The sequence below is a fragment of the Notamacropus eugenii genome, chromosome 2 (genome assembly GCF_028372415.1).
Source record: "Notamacropus eugenii isolate mMacEug1 chromosome 2, mMacEug1.pri_v2, whole genome shotgun sequence".
Taxonomy (NCBI): Eukaryota; Metazoa; Chordata; class Mammalia; order Diprotodontia; family Macropodidae; genus Notamacropus; species Notamacropus eugenii.
Window position 1 is genome coordinate 484626189 of NC_092873.1, and position 21626 is coordinate 484647814.

General features: G+C 41.4%; 1 protein-coding gene across 4 annotated transcripts in view; it reads right to left on the reverse strand.

The window, feature by feature from the left end:
* The window catches only part of LOC140529844 (carboxyl-terminal PDZ ligand of neuronal nitric oxide synthase protein-like), a 381739-nt gene that overhangs the window by 40467 nt on the left and 319646 nt on the right, over window positions 1-21626 (reverse strand). For all 4 annotated transcript variants that reach the window (XM_072648807.1, XM_072648806.1, XM_072648809.1 and 1 more), the window contains 3 exons: window positions 21383-21524; window positions 4991-5157; window positions 516-686 (listed from right to left, as the gene is read on the reverse strand). In XM_072648807.1, coding sequence (XP_072504908.1) covers window positions 516-686; window positions 4991-5157; window positions 21383-21524 — 480 coding nt within the window. The remainder of the gene's footprint in view (window positions 1-515; window positions 687-4990; window positions 5158-21382; window positions 21525-21626) is intronic.

The window sequence follows — 21626 nt, forward strand, 5'->3', positions numbered from 1 at the left end:
GCTATCACAGTGAACATACAATAATATGGATTCTTTGGTTCTATCAAATGCCACTTGAAATAAGTGGGTCATTGATTGGAGCCTAGGTGAGATAAGAGTTAGTGTCACCATATTGATTGCGTGTTTGACCTTAAGGTAGAAGGGTAAGGACAGGACCCAAGGTTTCTTCTTTCCTCATCTACTTCTTCCCACCTTATAAGACACATTAATAAGGTATGGTAGGCAAGGAAGGGAGGAGCTCATGTCCCTTCTCCCCTGGTTAGCTTGAGTCACATTAACTAACCACCTGTTATCAAGCCAAGTCAGCCAAGCCCAGCTCAGAGCAGGGAGTAGATGGCAAATCAAAAATGTTTCTCGTTGTTTCAACCCCACCCCTTTCCCAAAGCGATGAATGATGGAATGAGCAAACCCTTGTGGTCCCTTAGTGTTGAAGCTGCCCCTCGAACCCCCCTGAGGAAGGCTAATCAAGCCCATGAGAGCGGAGCCTGTGAGGTAGGGAGCAGGCTGAGGAGAACCTGGGCCACGGCCACTTGCGTCTGCTGCTGCTGCTGCTGCAGGAGCTGTTGGAGGAGCTGCATCTGGTGGTGAGTCGACAGCGGGGTCTCGACACTGGGCAGCTGCGAGGAAGAGGGCAGCAGCATCTTGGGTGAGGCAGTCAGAATGTTCTCCTGGTGGTGGAGTGAGGCCTGAAAGACAATCAACAGGCAGCACAGTGAGGAAGAGTCACAGGGACATTCGACGATGATGATGATGACGGCCTAGGGGGACCTTGGGAAACTGAAGGCGATGCCAGCAGAGGGCAAGTTTTAGCAGGCTCTACCAGGCCTAAAAGGCTTTGCATAGAAACAGACCCTAGCGACAGACCTAGTCTGGTTTCCAAGGACCTAAGTATAGGGTACATTAGCTGCCTTCTCACCCAGTAATTTCTTTCAACAGCTGGAGTCTTAGAGCCTTGGAATATCCCTCTGTTCTCTTGGACTCTTTTCTCCCATTAGCAAATTAGTCAATCAGTCAGTCAATAAACATTTATTAAGGGCCTACTATGTAAATAGAAAGTGTTTCTCTTTTGGCCAGACACCCTGAGAGTCTTCCCCTCCCAGTTTGATTTTTTTTTTTTTTTTAATTAAAGAGTCCGCCCCTTGACTCACTTCATAAAGAGGCCTATTGACTGAATGGGCATTACCTCACTCAAAGTGAGAACCTGAAAAGGCCTTAACCTAATAGGACCTGGGTCTCCCATGGCATCCTGGACCATCTTCAGTCATCCAGATGAATATCAGGCCACTGAACCCAGATGGCTCTGAAGGAGAAAGTGAGGTTGGTGACCTTACACATCCCTCCCTCACTCAAATCCAAGACAACTGCATCATGTCATCATTCCCTGATGTCATGGTCATCTTTGAGAACGAAGGACAAACACAACAACACAATTATTTGCCGGACACTGTGCTAAGAACTTGGGGTATGAATAGAAAAAATAAGACAGCCCTTGTTCTTCAGGAACTTAGAATCTAATCTCCTGGGACCGCCATTTTGAGGGTAGACTCAGGCCAGCAATCCGTTCTTCCCCTTCCAAGTCTGCTTCTGATTTTCAGGACTCTGTTACCATGTCCCCACAGGGTCACCTCCCCCCATGCCCCTCACACACACTTTTTTGCTCCTTTCTGTGTTATCTCTCTCCATTAGGTTGGAATCTTCCTCCATGAAGGTAAGGAATGTATTTGTAATCTCAGCATACAGTAGATGTTCAATTCTCACTGCCTTGTTTTACAAAGTAGTTGAGTTTCAACAGGAGAATTTTTGGCCATTGCAATCCACAATAAAAGAAAAATGCAGAATAGCCCTTGGTCCTATGTGATCCTACTTTGGTACTATGGCAATGGTACTAGAGTGTCAGAAAAGGAGACAGAGGGTAACAAGAATCACACAGCTTTTGGAATGTTGGTAAATATTAACTTAGCTGCTGGTGCTCTAAATGTGAGATTGTTGTCCAGTGAGTCAATATACAGCTGGAGGAAATGACTCACATTAACTGAAGTTCTCATTATAAATCAAACCAGAAGAAATAGGAAAGTTACAGCTATGAGAAGACGACTCACAGGCTCTCCTTGGAGAGGCAGATAAAAGCAGAGGTTTCATTGTTCATCCAAAGGTAATAAGGAATTGTCATTTCATGAGACAGCTAGTTATTTTGCCTTGCTGTGCTTGTGATAAGAATAAACATAAAGACTTTCATGAGGAAAGCTATAGCTTTTGAATTATGTTTCAAAGAATGAGAAAATTCTACAAAAACATGAGAAGACTCTTCAAATCAAATCAACATTTACCTGGTGCTTGTGATGCAAAGGAGCTAAAGGAGATGATGGCAAAAAAAAAATGTTTTAAAATATGGCTCAGAATCAAGAAATGAAAGAAGCCATAGAAACTTCATCTATAAATCATGAATACTTTATCCAAGAAGAGAATTTGGAGTGACAGAATGGGAAGCAAGGTCAAATAATACCAGAGAAAATAAAAATAGTTATATTTTGGTAGTTGGGAAATGATCAGTTCTGGAGTCATTTCTGAATCAATTGTCTGTATATGGTAAAATTGTCAACTTGTTAGGATAAAGTTCAACATCAACACTAAATTAGATGTATAAAGATAGAAGACATGGCATATAACTTAAAAAAACTTTAGTTTGGCATAGTTAAAAAACTTATCGTTAAAGGGAAATGAACAAAGGAACAGACATCATAGGATTCTGGATGTACAGCTAGAAGAGATCTTGAAGGTTTCTCCAGTCCAACTCCCTCATTTTACAAATGAGGAACCTGAGGCTTAGAGGTTAAATGACACGCCCAAAGTCACACAGGTAGTAAAGTGGCAGAATCAGAAAGAGAATCCAGCTCCAAATCCAATACTCTTCCCACCAAAAGAGCCTAGAAAACAGCTCAAAGAGAAAATACTTGACCTGCTTATAAAACACAGAGATATGATGGCTAAGGACAACACCCATTCATAGTTTAGGATGGTGAACTATTAGAAGTCATGTTGTTGTCACTGAATCGTGTCCAATCCTTTGTGACCCCAAGAAGTTTTCTTGGTAAAGATACTAGAATGGTGTGTCATTTCTTTCTCCAGATCATTTTACAGATGAGAAAACTGAGGCAAACAGGGTTAAGCAACTTGCCCAGGGTCATATAGCTAGTAAGTATCTGAGGTCAGATTTGAACTCATGGAGATGTGTCTTTTTCACTTGGGGTTCTGCACCATCCACTGTACCATCTAGTTGCCCTTGAAAACCATATTGCCTTACGAACCAAAGAGGGACAGAAGTTTGTAGAAAACTTGGCATGAGACTCAATTGAATCTGATCATCCCAAGACCATTCAAGGATGAAACTGTATGGAACATACTTGGACAGAGACTGCGTATAAGCAATTATCTGGGTCCAGAATTGAATAGGACAAAAAGAGAGGGGTGGATTATATGCAGGTGGATAATTATGCAACATTTTTAATGACCCACAAATTACAAAAAGCCATCCTTTCCACAATAGTAGTCTTTTGGTGTGGTTATATGGGTACGAATCAGGGAATACTATAGTATTCAAGGAATCTAAGGAATCAGTGTTTTGGGTTACCTAAGGACAATACAGAAAAGTATAGTAACCATACTTTACACTTCATAGCTTATAACTGCACTAAGCCTTTGGGGATACCCTGTATTACCAATGATAAACTGCACGTAAGAAGTAGCATCAGAGACATATGGTTGGAAATGGAGGTGGGCCAGTCACATAGTGAGAGGAAGAAAACAGATAGATAGCTTCTATACTTCATCCCTAAGTAATGTTAAGAGACCAAGAGAAAGGTCACCAGCATGTTGAGTGAACTTTGGGATTGATGGGAGGTCTTGGGTGAGAATAGAATAGCTTGAGAAGGTATGGATGTATTATAGCATAGACTGTTGGAGACAGGACCCTTCATGATGAGATCAGATGTGTTCAATTGATGAAGAAGTGTTGGCATGTATGGGTAAGAAGCCAATTTGTACTTTGAGGGCTGCTAATGCTATTCTCTTCACTGATAAATATTCAAAGTGGCCCAGAACAGGAGACAGTGAGAGCTATCTGTCTGGGAAAGAAGGCTTTGTCGAATAAACAACACAGTTGGACAATTATATTTTGACACTTTGGCAATCAATCTAACTCAGTGGGAGACAGATGGCTTATATCACCCAATCTCTTCACTGCTAACCATTCCTCTAAGGCTAAGTCACTTCAGGCCATAGAGTCATAAAGATAATAGTAAAAAGATACAGAGGTTGGCCATGGCTGCCATTATGGAAACCTATATGGAAAATGGGAGAAGGGGTTACAGAGAGGATGAGTCTGCTTCCATACAATACTCTGCTGACTCTGACATGCGACTGCAGCATGCTGGGATGGACCTCCCTAAGCTGGGACACCAAGCCTAGTGAGATTCAATGTAAGAAGGAACTTGGGATTGTTTTTAGCATGTAACCAGGGAAAATTTGTTTTCTTTAAATAAATAAATGAGCTCATTGAAACAAAAATAAAGAACAAAACAAGAAGGAACCTGGGTCTGCATCCCGAGTTTGGGTTCCAAATCCAAAAGGTGAACTGGGATGAAATATTCCTTGGCTAAAATCAGCTTTCATCTGCCTTTCCACTTCAACTCTTAATTCTCCCTCTCAATCTTTTTTTTTATAGTTAATTTATTTATTTTGACTTTTCAACATTCACTTCCATAAGTTTTAAATTTTCTCCCCCTCCCTAAGACAGCATGCAATCTGACACAAGCTTGACATATCTCCCCCTCAATCTTGCTGGATATTTAATGATATAGTAGCTTTTGACCATTTCATTACTCAGTTGAGTTGTAGGGAGATGAGTTCTGAGGATGACCAAGAGTTGTGGTAGCTGCAGGGAAGAACTCTTGGTCTACTGTTGGGATGGTGGAAGAGGGGGAACTTTGCCTACCTTGGTATCTGTGAGGAGGTCTCCTTCCTTCCCCACTGCATCAAGATCAGTTACTCCTCGGCTGAATTCTAGGATATCACTGCCTGGGAGAGGGATGTCCACAGCATCGATGTCAGTCTCCTCTGCAGTGGCTGCGGAGGCCTTCTCAGCACCAGTCAGTTGGCGGGCTATGGGACATGACAGCAAAAGTGAAGGACCGCCACATAGCAAGGCTGACACTGTCGCCTTCACTGGTGGCTCAGTGATAGAATTCTCACAGGTCACCGCAGAGACCAGGCTCAATTCCCAGTCAATGCAACAAACAATTTTGAGAAACAGTTTGGTGTAGTGCAGAGATACCAAACATACAGCTCATAAACCACACGCAGCCCACAATCCTCCCGAGTGTAGTCTGAATTAGATTAAAGTGAAATTGGAAAATATTTAGCAAAATAAATAAAACAACACAATAAAATGTGTTGTATTATTATAGAGGCTTTCTTGAAAGGGAAATTTACATATTGTGAATCCTCTCATGTTCTTTAGTGCACGTGGCAAGGCCTTTATTTTCTTTTCTTATTTCATATTTAAGTTTTAGTATTTAAATTTATAATGTTCTTTTTCTTTTCTTGTATATTTAAGTTTAAAACTAATAAGAAATACAACAAAACACAGGTAATGTTACACTTTGAAACTTTCAATATGCAGTTCTCAGCCCTTATGTAATGTTTGGAAGGCCACAATAGTACCAGACTTTGACACCACTGGCACAACGGATAGACTTCTGGACCTGGATTCAGGAAGACTTGGGTTCATATCCCAAATCTGACACTTTCTAGCTGTGCGATCTTGGGCATATCAATGAACCTCTCCAAACCTCAAGTTCTTCATCTCTTTTAAATAAGGGGGTTCACTTAGATGACGCCTAAGGTCTCTTTTGAGCTCTAAATCCATACCCTAGGAACCACAACACTAGATACTTGTGGTTCAAGTCAGGTGGGCTTGGAAGGAAGGTCTGTGGATTTCACAAAAAGACAGTTCTCTCAATAACAGTCACATCATTCATGGGAACTAAGCTTCTTTATACATAAAATGAAGATGCTGGAATAGAGATTACTAAAGTCTCTTCCAACTTTACAAATCTGTGTGTGAGCCACCATATGAGGTCTTTTTCTGTTCAGGTTTTGCTACCTAAATATACTTCTCTCCTGGGTTCATAGGAGCAGATTGATAGCTAGAATGGAACTAAGTCAGAGATCATCAAATCTAATTATCTCATTTTACAGATGAGGAAACTGAGGCCCACAAATATTAAGTGATTTGTCCAGGGACTCGAAGCTGGTCTTCCATCCACTATACCCCAGTGCATCTAATGTCAAACCCCAAGGTGTAAGTCTCTTCTCAGGTATGGTAGCAACTGATCAGTCAGTGAGTCTGTGTCTGTGTGAATCTGAGAGTGTCTACAGGTTCTCTTACACAAAACAGGCTAAACCAACATGCCTTAAGCCCCTGTGCCCTGGGAATTGAGGACACAAACCCAACAAAGCTGAACCAGACACACAAATATGAGCTGCACCCTGCCCCCACCTTCCTTTTACTACATCTCAAGAACCAGACTTCACGAGTCTGAAGTATCTGCCTCATAGCACAAAGTGTTGTGTGAATTCTTATGGTGCAAACCCACAAAGGCCATTGGGGGAAACACGACTGATATTCACAAAGTATTTAACCAGTGTCTGGATTTCCTCCCGGCTGCTCCTGGGAACTGTGATGATGAGTCTGTTTAGGGCTTAGGAGAGAGTTTATAGGAAGAGGCAACAGCTGTGGCCAGTCGAGTTGGCCAGAAGGAGCAGGCAGCTGCTTAGGCAGCCACTTCCCATGCAGCAAGAGCTAGAGATCTACAAAGAGGATGCTTTCCATGGAGGAAAGGCACAGGGAGAATAACAATAATAGTAGCTATTTTTTGTTTTTCCATCACCTTCATTTCAAATTGATCCCTTGTCTTAGCCCTACCCAGAGAGCTATTATCTATCTATATCAAGAGTACACACACACACACACACACACACACACACACACACACACACACACACCCTATATCAAGAAATAAATAAGAAGGAAAAAGGACAAACAACGCATCCCAACTAAACCAATCCATTCACTAAATCTGAGAGTATACACAATGTAGCTCACCCAGGGCCCACAGAAGGGAAAGAGGGACATTTTCTTGTTTCTAGTGCATCACAAACATTTATTGAATTGTACTGAGTGGAGTCATAGTCCTTGAGAGAGTGTAAGTCAGATGTGCTAGCATAAGCTGAAGATATGAGTGGAGTATGCCATGGAGATACCAAGGCCAGGACAATCTGGGGCCATGAGGACGACTGCTGAAGACATTTGGATTTTGAAGAAGAACCAGGAGCAACTCCTGACAATAGAAGTATAAACAAACAGAGATGGAAAATAACTTCTTGGAGGAAAAATTAAAGAAATGGGAGTCATGTAGTCTGGAGAATAGAAGGCTAAGGTGTTGACAACGACTCAATGAAATGAGTGTGGGATAGTGTGGCATATATCTGAAGAAGTTTAGGAAGGGTGGATGCATGGATGAAGATCAGAGAAACATCAGAGGTCACAAGGACAGAATGAAGAGAGAGATGAAGAATTTGGGAAACATGATCCAGGCTTTATTTGGTGTGCTCTCTCTGCCAGAATGAAAGCAGCGAATAATTGCTTGACTTGCTTTGAAGGTTTCTTTTTAGAATTCCTCCTTTAAAAGGTGAATAAATCAACATAGCGAAATTTTATTCTGGATCTGATTCTCATTAGCAAGGACAAACTGGTTTCTGGCTTGAGAGTAATGGAAATTTTGTTTGGGGATAGTTGGGGAAGGTGTGGCATAGGAAGTGGGGGGAGGGGGCAATCCCTTTTAGAGTAGGCAGTGGTAGATAGGAAAGCTAGGCATGGGTTGACAACCACTCAAGATCCTTTCAGATGGAATTTCAGACAGGGAAGACAGGCATGCTAACATACTGAAGCAGTAAATTGGTCTAACCATCCTGGAAAATAATTTGGAGCAATGTTAGAAAATTCAATAAACTGGCTATACTTTTCACACAAAAATATGCAGGCAATTACCTTGAAGAGGTTAACAGAGAGAAAGGTCCCATTAGTTTGCAAGCTCATTGAAGGCAGGAACAACATGTTTTGGGGGTTTTGTCATTAGGTATCCAGTAATACTGCTGCTGATTAAATGGCTGATCAGTATCCAGAGATGGCACTTGCCTAGAACTGGAAATCAGGGCTCATCCTTCACAGTGTTATTCCTCTGCTGTTTCCCCATGTCTTGCCTGCTCTGTCCCAAACTTCCTGTCTGCCTGACATCTTCATTAATGCATGTCAAAAAAGAAGCTGCCAAAGTTGGGAGAAAAATTCCTAAGCATGGCTAGGGGCAACTCTAATGACTGTCATAAATCTAGGTTACCTTTGGGCTATAACCTGTCAGTTTCTTAATACGAGAAGTTTAAGCTCCCAGTGTCTTAGGCTTTGCAAAACTTCTTTTACTGCTTTCAGATGACCTCTAAGATCCCTTTTCACAGTCAGACTTCATGACAGGCCCAAACACATCCCTAGCTGGTGATAAATCCAGAACCAGATCTCAGATGGTTTGCTTGTAAGTCTAAGGTTCCTTCCACCTTTGTACAAGGATTGGTGTAACTTCACCTGAAAATCAAATCATTTCCTTTTTCTGGATCTTGGTTTCTTCATTTGGAAAATGAGATGATTGGCTTAGATGGCCTCCTAAAGATTTTCCTGAGAACCTTGAGCTTCCCCGCCCCCCAAAAAATATAATTTTCAGGCAATAATAAAAAGTATTTATGTAGCATGCTTTAAGGTTTGCAAAGTGCTTCACAAATGTTATCTCATTTGATTCCATTCAACAACCCTGCGAGGTGAGTGCTATTGTTATCCCCACTTATACAAAGGGATATTAAACTGATTTACCCTAGGTTACTCAGGTGGTAAAGTATCTGAGACTGGACTTGAACTCAGGTCTTCCTGATTCTAAGACCAGTGCCCACTCTATTTGCTGTTTCACCTAGACCTGAATTGATCTTGTAATCACAGATTTAGAACTGGAAGGGACCTCAGTGGCCATCTAACCCAACGCTCTCATTTTACAGAGAGGCTGACTAGTCCTTAGGACTTCCAAGTCCAGATAGAGCCTTCTTCCTATTCCGTAGCACCACTTCTCCTATTCTCTTGATTGTGCAAGATATCACAAAAGGGCCAGGACCAGTGTGTGTGGAGAGGGGTGAATGAGAAACATGACCAACTCCATTCATGGAAAAATAAGTTACAGAGCATCTCCTACTGACAATGGGAAAGAATATGGACTCTACACATACTGAATAGCATATTATTACCATAAGTAATAAATCACTGCCAGGCTAAGGAAAAGAAAGTCTAGGATCTGTGTAACAGACTCCCAAATAATGTTTCTGTCCAGTGATTGTGAATCAACATTCTTTTTTTTTCAGTGGAATAGAGGAAAGGATATGTTGTCAGACCTGGCTGAGATATTGTTTTATTTTCTTTAATTGTCTTCCTTTGAAGCAAGGAAGGCAGGCTGGGGAGGGATCATTGGGAAGTAAGAGTGGCACTTAAATACTTGTACAGCTGGACTGATTAAATATTAATAATTTAAATATTTTAAAAGTAATTTTCTTCTAAAGAGCTTGAGGTCTATCAAACTCAAATCTCTTCCTCCAAACCCCACACATGGACAGATTTTATTATGGGGGGGGGATTAAATTTTTAAAAAGAAGGTAGAAAAGAAGTGATTTAGAAATCTCTGTATAATACATCTCTATTCTGGACCTTGCATGCTAGTGTTGACTAGAGGAGGGTAAGTAGGAATCCATGGGAAAATAGGCTAGTACCTTAAACTTTTATAATGTTACTCTGGGAGGGGAAGAACTATTAACCCATAAGAACCACTGCCATAGTACAGCATGGTGTAAGGAAAACTGCAGTAGCTGCAGATCTTAGGCCTGAACTCCAGAAGAACATATGGGCAGGAGCTGTCCAGGGACAAAACATGAAATTCTCCAAATGCAGGGATGACTTTAGGGATGAAAGGGGTGGAAGAAGGAGGGAAAGGTTAAAGCAGAGAGAGTTATATAGGAGAAAGAAGGTATATTAAGGACAGAGAGGGAGGTCAAAAGGGGGAGAACAGAAAAATCCATGAAAGCCATAGACAAAGTCTCCTTTGGGTTTACCCACAATAAATGAACTTCCTCTGCAAAAAAGGGACCCACCAGTTTCCCCCCAGTGGAGCTCCCTTCTTTAGAAAAAGAAACATTTTATTAAATGGAAAAATCTCAAGTGAGGAATGCATTAGCTTTCTGCAAAATTGTTCAAGGTCTCTGAATCTTAAGGTGCTCTGTATGAGGGAATTAAAAGCAATTCAATTTTATTCCATCTAATAAACATTTATTAAGAACTTATTATATGCAAAGAACCTTGCTAGGGATTTAGGATAGACAGGCAAAAGCAAAGTCTTCCCTGGAGGAAAAGGTAAGCTATAAATATACCTCGGCTACTAAGGAACTCCATTGACTGCCCTGTGCTTATAATCAGAACACTTAACCTCCACCACTGGGTAACATTGTAAGCAGTAACCTAGAAATTTAAACCAACCCTCATTTCTCATTTTGGAGAAACACAAAGTGAGTAAATGACTTACTCAAATAATTGTCCTCAGTGGCAAAGCCAGGCCTAGGATTCCATTCAATCAATTTTTATTAAACACCTATTTTAAAAAAAATAGTCCACATTGTGCTAGGGCTTTGGGATAGACACAAAGACAAAAAAAGGAAGTAGTCCCTGTTCTCAAGGATACAGCTTATAAACAGACAAGTGTGTATCACACACACATTAGATACACAAAAGTCAAATACAAAGTAATTTTGAGGAGGCACTAACAATGAGAAACATGAGGAAAAGTCTTGTCAGAGGCAGCAGTTGGGCTAAACCTTGAATGGAACTGGGGTACCAAGACGTAGAGCTAAGGAGCAAGAGCATAATACCGTGTGCAAGGCATACAAAAAAGGAAATGGAGCCATGGGTAAAGAAGGCATCAGGAGAGTCAGTTTGCATGGATGTGGAATGAGTGAGGAAGGAAAGGTAGGTAGCGTGGCGGAAAGAGCACCGATCTTAGAGTCAGAAAGACCTGATTTCAAATCCTAGCTGAAACATTAGCTGTGTGACCCTGGGCAAGTCATGTGTCTTCCATTTGCCTCAGTTTCCTCATCTATAAAAGGAAGAAGATAATAGCACTCATCTCCCACTATCGCGAGGAGAAAAACGAGACATTTGTAAAGCAGTTTGCAAACTTTAAAGTATTATAAAATATTGCTATTATTTTTATTTGGTTGCTGTTTAGTTGTTACAGGCATGTCTGCCTCTGTGACCCCATTTGGGGTTTTCCTGGACAAGATATTGGAGTGGTTTGTCATTTCCTCCTCTAATTATTATTATTTCTAGACTATAAAGTTCTTGAGAATAGGGACTATGTCTTACCTGAGGCTTGTGATTCCCCCAGTGTCTACTTGGCACTTAAATGTGTGCTTGAAGAATTATGTTGGGAGTCAGGAGGACCCCAGATTTAGAGCTGGAACATAATTCAAAGTTAATTTAGTCCAGACTCTTTGTTTTACAAATGAAAGAACTGAGGTCCAGATAGGTTATATAAAGGTAGTAGATGGTAGGGTAAGAATTCAAACCCAGGTCTTCTGACTTAAAAATTCAGCACACTCTCTACCAACTACAGTGCCTTGTCTGCCTAGAACTCAGATCTTCTGCCTCCCTCCATGTTCTGTGTGTTTTCCACCATGCCACCTGCTTCTTAGTTTTATTACCAAACAGCATATGTTCTAAATGCTCGTTTCAAAATGGGAGAAGATCAGTAAATGATCCCCAAGTCCTTTACTGTGGTAGGGATGGTGGTCTTCTGGACCACAGCTCTGCCAATGCCCTTCCACCTTAACCTGAACTCTATTCCGTCTCTGCCTTATTCTGTGGTTCAGTTAAATAGCCTTAACCTCTACTGAAATATTGTCTGGCTAGTGTTTTGACTTCCTTGTAAAAACATGCTATATCTTAAATCAATAATTTCTATTTAGGTATTATGAGATGAGTAGTGAATCCTATCTGGTCTAGGCAAATGTTTCTACATGTGGAAATTAGGTATTGATTATCTCTCTGTCTCTGTAATCTAGCATCATCGTCACAGTCTTCATGAAATACTGTTTAGACTACACAGGGGTGGGGAATCTCTGACCTCAAGGCCACATGTGGTCTTCTAGGTTCTTGGGTATGACTTTTTGATTGAGTCCAAATTTTACAGAACAACTTCTTTTATTAAGGGGATTTGTTCTGGGAAGTCTGGATTTAGTCAATGGGTTGCACTTGAGGACCTAGAAGGCCACATGTGACCTTAAGACTGCATGTTCCCCACCCCTGGTTTAGAACTTCCCTGCACGTGAAGATCATAAGACATAGGTTAAAAAGAAAATGGTCCCTATATCCATCATGACAATCTAAGAAAATGAATTCATTTGCAAGGTCTTAGTTTTTTTCATTGGTTAACCAAAATATAGGCAATGCTATTTTGTTGGTCAGTTACTATTCCCTTCTTCATCATCATTCTTCATTTTCCCAGTTCCCTATCTTGTTGCAGATACTGCAAACATGAATTACAGTCATTGTCTTATCTGCACAAGAACCTTGGATATCTCTTGTTTTCTACCAGTGGCTCTGCTTGATTTCTACTGCAAGAACACAGTGCTTCCCCCAGGAGAAGTTCATCACAGAATTCTCATTCTCATGCAGAATGACTCAGTTTGGATACTCAGCACCTTCTCAGCACCCTCAATGGCCTCTCTGCTCTTTGGAGGGCTGGAGGCAGAGCAATAAGCTCCTCCCAAAGCCCTCCTTTATAGAAGGATCTGAACTTCCCAGATAGCTTTATTTTCCATCAGCTGCTGTGCTTGATTTCAACGTCTTACAGCCTTACATGTGCTTAACACAGTGCTAGGCACATAGTAGGCATTTAATGTTGATTGACTATTAAATACATCTGCCAGACCACAGTGTCACCAACAGTACTCCTCAGTCCTGACCTGTACCCTGTTCTATCCCACTATTATCTTGTAACACTAATAATGATATAACAATAATTATAGCTCGCATTTGTATAGAACTTTAAGGTTTACAAAGAGCTGTACATGTTATCTTGTTTGATACAACCCTGTAAGGTGGAGGCCTTCATTTTTATTCCCCTTTTATAGATGAAAAAACTGAAGCTGAGTGAGGACAAAATGACTTGCCCAGGGTCTGATGAGCTTCTGAGGCAGGACTTGAACTCAGGTCTTCTGCCTCCAAGGCCAGGTCTCTCATCCACTGCACTTCTTAGAGGCCTCTTGCACAGATAAGGCTGAAACCTTCTTAGCCTGATAGGATCTGAGAACTGAAAGGCACCTTGAAGGTTATAAAGTCACAGATGAGGAAACAGTAGCTCCTGGAGGTTAATTAACTTGAATACTAACACAGAATATCCGAAAAATTTGATTTAATGTTTAAGGCTTCAAATTGTTCCTAGTAGGTGGGATTGCATGAGTAGAGGAATCCTCTGAAGAGTTAGACTTTCTGGAGAGCAATTAGGAGTGGAGAGGAGCAGGCAGGACTGGGAAAGGGGGAAAGCTAAACTATTATTCCAGTCAAAGGAGAAAGCATTGAAGTGCCATTTATCAAGGGTCAAGGAGGTGGAATAAGTGGAAGAGCCAAGATTTGAATTTGGGTCCTTTAATTCCAGATCCAGAACTCTTCCATTACTCTGTGGTGCTTCCTGGCCTTGGGCATATCCCACTATGAATGTTCTCAGCCTCCCCAGCTAGACTCTACACTCTTCTATTCTAATTTCTACTATTCTTTTTTTGGGGGGGGGGGGGGGAAGGAATGGTTTCAAAGCTACTTGTCAGGGGAAAAGATGACCCCTGGCATTATCCGTCTTGACAGAAAACACTTTCCCTCCCTCCTCCTCCCCCATTACTGCTTATGCTCTATAAATCTTATTTGTTCATAGTTGTTATCTATGTTGGGTTTCTCATTAGATTACAAACTCCTTGAGGGCAGGGATTGTTTTGGGTCATTCATAGTATCCCAAGCACTTAGCACAATGCTTGTTTGCCCACAGTAGGCACTTAATAAATGCTTTTTCCCTTGACTAGAATACTAGTTGAGCTTTCCCCCTTTCCCAGTCCTGCCTGCTCCTCTCCACTCCTAATTGCTTTCCAGAGAGTCCAACTCTTCAAAGGATTCCTCTCCCCGTGCAATCCCATCCACTGGGAACAATTTGAAGCCTTGGCAATTAAATCAAATTTTTCAGATATTCTGTGTTAATATTAATGGAGCCCAGTGATCAAATACACAGCCTCGGGGTACGGGGTCCATTCTTTTTAAATTGAGAGATGGCATTTTTAGGAAGACTACTTTCTAACTTTTTTTTCCTTTCCAGTTTGCATTTTTCCTTGTCCAGGAATAAAATCTGCATAGCTGACAACGGTAATGGGTAGGACTGAATCCAAGAAAGGCCAATGACAGCTCTCTACCAACAAGGCCACCACAGGGAGAAGGTGTCACCCTTGAAGATATATGAACGCTTGGGATAAGAATGAGTCACTATCAATCTTCTTCCACATGCAAGCAGTTCTGAAACCTAGTCCCTATGGTCTAGAAAGAAGCAAATCAGCTTTAATTCTTAACTGAATAAAGCAGCTTAGGCCTATTATTTTTTAGAGGCAATGTGACATATTGAAAGTCAGAGAATCTGTGCTGTACCAATTACTTTTGACCTTGGAAAAGTTGCTTACCCTCAGGCCTGTGGCTCAGTAGGGGTATCCAAGCTAAGCCTAGTGTCCACATTATGAGGCCCCCAGAACAGGTGGCTTCGAGGCTGCCAAAGGAGGGACAACTAGTCCAAGGCAAAAACTCTATGCAGATTTTCCCAGACCAATCGGTCTTGGCATCTGGCCTGCAAGTGGGCACTGCCTGTGGATACATAGTCTCAAAAAAAATCCCCCCCCAAAATCAAAACCAGAAAAAGTTGTTAGATTCTCAGATCTTCAGTTTGTTCATCTGCAAAATAGGAGTAAAAATATTTATAATATGTATTTCTCACAAAATTGTTATGAAACTTAGATAAGATGATACATGTATCATTTCATAACCACAAAAATCCCATATGAATGCCAAATATTATCTTTGAAGTGACGCTTATTAGGTAACATAGTGAATACAGTGTTGCAAGTCTGGAAAGCTCTGAGTATGGATCCAGCCTCAGTCACTCGCTAGCAGTGTGGCCCTGAGTAAAACTCTCTTAGCCTTTAGTTTTCTCATCTGTGAAATGGGAATTATCATCATCACAGAGTCTTTGTGAGGATCTAATGAAATAATGGATGTAAAGCACTTTGTAAGTCTTAAAGGGCTATATAAATGCCAGCTATTATAATTATCACTATGAGGTCCTCGTGTTAGTCTGATACACGAATATAAGCAATATGCCAAATTAATATGGGTTGTACACCTCCTCTTCTCCTAACCTAAAGCCCTTCACTCTTAGATTATGCAGCTTGTAAAATAAGAAGAAAAAATGTATATGTGAGTATATATATATATATATATATATATATATATGTATATATGTATATATGTATATGTAAAATCAGTCCCCTTTATTCCTGGATCAGCATATAAGGCCATCTGTAAAACTACCTTATATAAAACTTTTTATTTGCTAGGTACCTTAAGACATTTGGTCTGGCCATTTCATTCCTCCTTAAAAACCTTTAGACGCTTTGTGTTGCCTTTAAAACAAAACATAAGCTCCTCAGCTTGGCATAGTTAAGGTCCTCTGTGACTTGCGCCCTGCCAATCACTCCAATCTTATCTTATTCCCTTTATACACTCTACTGGTCCATACCAACTGAGGTACTAACTGTACCTCTGTTGGGGTTGGAAGCTCAATTCCGTGTGGACAGTCTCGGGCGGGTAAAGGTGGGAACTTCTAAATCTTAGAGCTCTCACGAGACCCCCCCAGGAAACGGCTGGGAATCGAGGTGAACCAGCTATCTCGTGTATTTCTGCCTCTTCCCGTGAGAAACGTGATGGGAGAGAGATCTCCCCGCCCTCGAGATTGTCCTCGATCTGGGCACACTATTGTTATCTAACAGCACGGTATTCAGATGCAAACTATGCGACTGGAGAGTTAAGTAGGATCAGGGAAGCCTGAAAGCTCTCTTAGCACGTGAGGAGCCAAAGAGGACACAAGGCTCTGCTTTTCCTCTTCTCCTTCTCTCCCCTCCCCCTCTCTCCCCGCTTGTACTTCTACTTCCAATCTCTTATTGTAAGATCTTTGCCTCCTTGGGAGATTCTTCTATCCCTCCTAAGGAAGAATTCCCCTGCACTTGTAACTAGACCCTGAAATAAAGCTCAACCCTTGTTCGACTCTGGAACGTCCTTTCTCTCATACGAGCATCCGGTTTGGCCAACCGAAGACCTCGGGAGGTGAGGTAAGAAGACTCGGGTAGCCCACAGGCCTCTAGGCCTGGCATACCTCAAACTCAACATTCCTCTCCCTACTTCATACAAGCTATCCTCTTTGACTAAAAGAACTGATTTTCCTCCTCTCAGTCCCTAAACCTTTATTTTCTTTCATCTCATCTCAGGTACCACACCGTCTCTGAAGCCCTCACTGATTGGTTTCCATCTCCCTTTGAATTATCTAGTGTTTATCCAGCTGCGTGTATCTGTATCCCTCCATCCCACGCCCCAGAAAGTAAGCTCCTTAAGGAAAGGAATTATTTTTTTCTCTTTATAGTTCCCACTTGTACTACAGTGTCTTGCATTCAGCAGGCCATCAGTACATATTTGCTCAATTGAATTTGTCCTTATAGCACTTCTAAGAAGTAGGAAGTACATGTCAATAACCCATTTTACAAGAATGGGCATGAAAAGGCTCTGAAAATGCAAATGATTGTTCAGAAAAGTCTCCATTGCAAGGGAGAGGCAGAAATGAGAATTAAAGTCTGATTCCTGCCAATCTAGCTAAGTGACACTGAGCAATTTACTTACCCTTGGTCTTCTGTTTTCTCATCTGTAAAATGAGGGGCTTGGACTAGATGGCTTATAAGGTTCCTTTCAGAGTTCTGTGACTTTATGATCTATTCATGTGTTGTTCAGTCAGTTTCTGACTGTCTTGTCTGACTCTTTGTGACCCCCTTTGAGGTTTTCTTGGCAGAAATACTGGAGTGGTTTGCCAATTCCTTCTCCAGCTCATTTTACAGATGAGGAAACTGAGGTAAACAGGGTTAAGTGACTTGCCCAGGGTCACACAGCTAGTAAGTATCTGAGGTCAGATTTGCACTCAGGAAGTTGAGTCTCCCTGACTCCAGGCCCAGAGCACTATTCACTGTTATTCAGAGCAGTAGATTCAAGTGAGATCTTGGCAGGCCAGCAATCTTCACCTTTAGCAAAAACAACTCCCATCTAGCTCATTTAACTTTTTACCTGATCATCAGTCCCACTTCCATCCCCAATCCCACAATCACCAGCACCAAATATTTATTGGATGCCTAGAGTTTGTGAGGAGATGTGGCTACAAAAAGACTTGTCATCTTTAAGAAGTTTCTGGCTTCATTGGGCTTTTCACCAATAAGACTATGAGCTCCAGGAAGCCAGGGTCTTTTTTTCACTTTGTCTTTACTCATGGAAAGTGCTTACTAAATGTTGCTTCTTTTCATGGTTTCCACTGCCCCCTCAAAAAAAAATCAAAAATGTGTTGGGAGAGTAAGATCATCCTGAAGGAGGTAGGAGAGGTCTATTCTGGTTCTTAGGGAACGTGGGATCTTTGGGAGTCAAATTGCATGTGCTCCCACTGGAGTACCTGATGGGTCCTGGTAGGTCCAGACAATGGGCTGTGTAGAACTACATTAGTCACAAATGGAAAAGACTGCTTAGGGAAGCTTAAATGCATGTCCTTGCTGGCCTCAGGGGTCATGATTCCAGAACAGTTGTCAACTTTTGCTACTGAACACATTCAGTCATTTCCCTGGGGCATATTATTTAGCAGCATAACTGGCCTCACTTTCAGGAAGTTAATAATATCCTGATATTCAGCTTAAATGCCTTAGCTTGATTTTTCACATAGTAGGCTCTTAATTAATGCTTATTGACTATGCACATGAGTAAGGTGAGAGAAAAACCAGCTCTTGGAAGTTCTCATTAAAGCTTAAAGAGCAATACAGAAAAATGGAGACCAAATGGTTCTCTAATGATCTTATCACTGCACCCAAGTAGTAGAGAGGGGGTAGAAACTTCTGGCACATAAATCAAAGGTGGCACAGAAGGTGGTTTTGAGCAGTGAGATGTGCCTGCAGTTCTATTCAGTCACTGGGTACATCTAGGACAAATTCCAGTCACTATTTATTTCAGTCTCCCATCAAATCTTTGCCAGTAGCCAAGTCTCCCTCGCTAGAAACAATGCCTAGAAGATCTACCTTTTTCCTCACAGGCATCCAACTCCCACTGCCCTTACTGGTGGTTGTCTCAGTTGCCCACTACATTTAATCCTGGGTCTGAGGTGTTAATTCCCAGGGCTACTTCCACTGAGAGGGTAATCAGTCAGTCAGCATGAATTAAGCACTTTACATTTGTGTCAGATATAGTGCTAAGTGCTGGGGAAACAAAGAAAGGCAAAAACACTGTCCCTGCCCTCAACCAACTCACAGTTTAAAAAAGGATGCTCCATCTCCTCCATGTGCAGCCCCCAACTCTGTCCAGGTGCTGAATTTTAGTTAAATCAGTTCTGTCACCAGGTATGTCAATCTATCCCATGATGGTTCCATTTACCATCCCTTTAGCTTTTAAATCCCAGCTATCTCTCCCTGGCCAAGATGTCCCCCTAAGGGATGATGTACTTCTTAGTCACATATAAGCTCCCTAAAGCAAGCAGTGACTTGTCTTAGTTTTATATTTGTGAATAGCAAGTGCTTAATAAATTCTTTCTGCACTCATTTCACAGAATAACAGAATCACACATTACATGGTCTCTCTCAGGACAGTCAAACCAACTTTATACCTAAATAACAATTCCTGCCACAAAAGCCTCACCAAGAGGACATTCAGCAACATTTAGCCTTGAATGAAGTATTTCCAAAGAGGGGAAACTTGTTAGTTCTAAGGCAACTCTACACATTAGGAGGACTGGCTCATGTCAGGTGGACTTCTAACCACCCCCTTTGGGTCTGGTGACTAGCTTCAGTACATATTCTCGGTTGTGATATAATTATGACATAGCTATTAAATTTCACCTTTAACAGACAATAGACTCAGTGTCCTTTGTGGATCCTGGCTTTCTTATCTAGTGTAGATGAGGCCGCTGGGACAGTACATAAAAGTGCCAAGCCTGGAGTCAAGGAAGACCTGAGTTCAAATACTGCCTCAGGTATTTGCCAGCTATGTGATCCTGGACAAGTGACTTGACCTTTCTTTGCCTCAGTTTCCTCAACTGTAAAATGGGTATAGTGACAGCACCTACCTCCCTGAGTTAATGTGAGGATCAAATGAGATAATGTTTACATGTTATATATGTATGTATGTACGTATGAACGAAATGAGAGGATTGTATCAAATGAGATAACATTGTAAAAACACTATGTGCTTGGCACATACTAGGTGCTTTCCCTTTGTGAGCCATATCTTCCTGCTTGGTTTTGTCTATAAGCCTACCACATTTATCTAAATAACTGATGGGAATATCAAACAGCACAGGCCAAGTACTAGCAATTACCTTCCAAGCTGCCATGGTATTATTAATGATGACTCTTGTGGTCTGGCTCTCAACCAGTTCTGAAGTTGCATAAAATCTATGATCATCTAATTATTTTTTTCCGTTCTGTCTACAAGAATAGATATTTTGTAAAGGCTTGTTAAAGGTTGTTACAATCCAAATAAACTATCTATAGCATTCCCTCTAATTTACCAGGTTGTGACCAGTACACTAAAATTTGTGATCATCAATTATTTTTCTCTATGTTCATTAATTTCTTTAATAATAAATTTTGGAATCTCTTCCCCTACTCCTCAGAATAAAGGAAAGAAGGAATAAGAATTTATTAAGTACCCACTATGTGCCAGGCACTTTGACAAGAGCTTTATAATAAATATTTTCTTACTTGGTCCTCACACTAACCCTGGGAGGTAGGTGCTATTGTTATCCCCTTTTTACAGTTGGGAAAACTGAGACAGAAAGCAGTTAAGTTGACTTGCCCAAGGCCATACAGCTAGAATTCATATCTTCCTGACTTGAGACCTGGACCTCTAACCACAAATAATTTTTTTTTAAAGATTTCAAGAAAAATTTATTTAAAATGAAATTCAGAGTAGGGAAGGTCTATGTTCCTTCCCTGAAGGAACGAGTAGCTTCTAGCATGGCCACTGGAAGGACTATGACCAGGTCAGGATGAGGCGGACCTTTATTGAATTCTGAACTTCATGTTCTCCTCTCTGATGGGCCCTTCCTCACACAGCTCCTTGGGCCTGTGCATACACAAATAATTTAAAACAATAAATCCTAGAATTTGTTCCCCACAGTACAATTAAGTCATAGTTGGAAAGTACAGTTTTCACATTTCTTAAAATCAAATTAAGAAAGGCTTATGAACTGAAATGCCCTGAAAACTGTAAATTCCAAAATGTTTTCTAGTGATTTTTTTCCTATATTCAACTGTGCATTTGTTTTATCTTGAAATATGAAAATAAATTTTTTTTGAAACCTGGGAAAACAAATTGTTGGGATCAGTCCAACCACTTTACACCATAATTACTTGGAAGTGGAACATTTTGACCTCCAGGCAGTCATGAATGTCATTCACCACCCTCTGCCCTGAGGCAGTGAATAAAAAGCAGCTAGATACATTTCCCCTCAGAGAGGCGGACATCCCCTGATCTAAGATCATAAGACCGAAAAAGAGATGTGGTCTTGGAGGTCCTCTCGTCCAACCTCACTTTTCCACTTTATAGATTAGCAGATTGAGACCCAGACAGAGGAAGGGATTTCTCTATAGCTGCAAGGAGATGTGGGTTGTTTAGGACTATGGGGCAGGGTGGTGATGAAAGTCACCAAGAAGGATTGCTCCCTCGAAGGGATTCTGGTTGTTCAGCTGTGAAAGAAGTGAGTTACTAAATCACTGTACAGCCCACTCGGTGACTGACTGGGTGCTGGCTTCCTAAAGGCTTGAATACCCACACCAGCACTCACAGATGTGATAGGGGAGGGTGGGAGCAGCCTACCTGGATCCCCCGAGTTATCACTGTTCTTTTCACTCTCTCCATCCTCCTGTCCATCTGCATTCTGCTGTGTGTGCTGCAGGCTCAGCTTATGGCACACCTCGAAGGCTTGGCCCACCGTCCGGACAATCCTCATAGCTTGGCTCTAGGAGACAGATGGGAAGAACAAATGAAGGAGGGGGAGACCCCAAAGCTCAGCCACAATGGTGGGGAAAAGGCAAAGTGGGAAAGGGCTCACTGGCAGAAG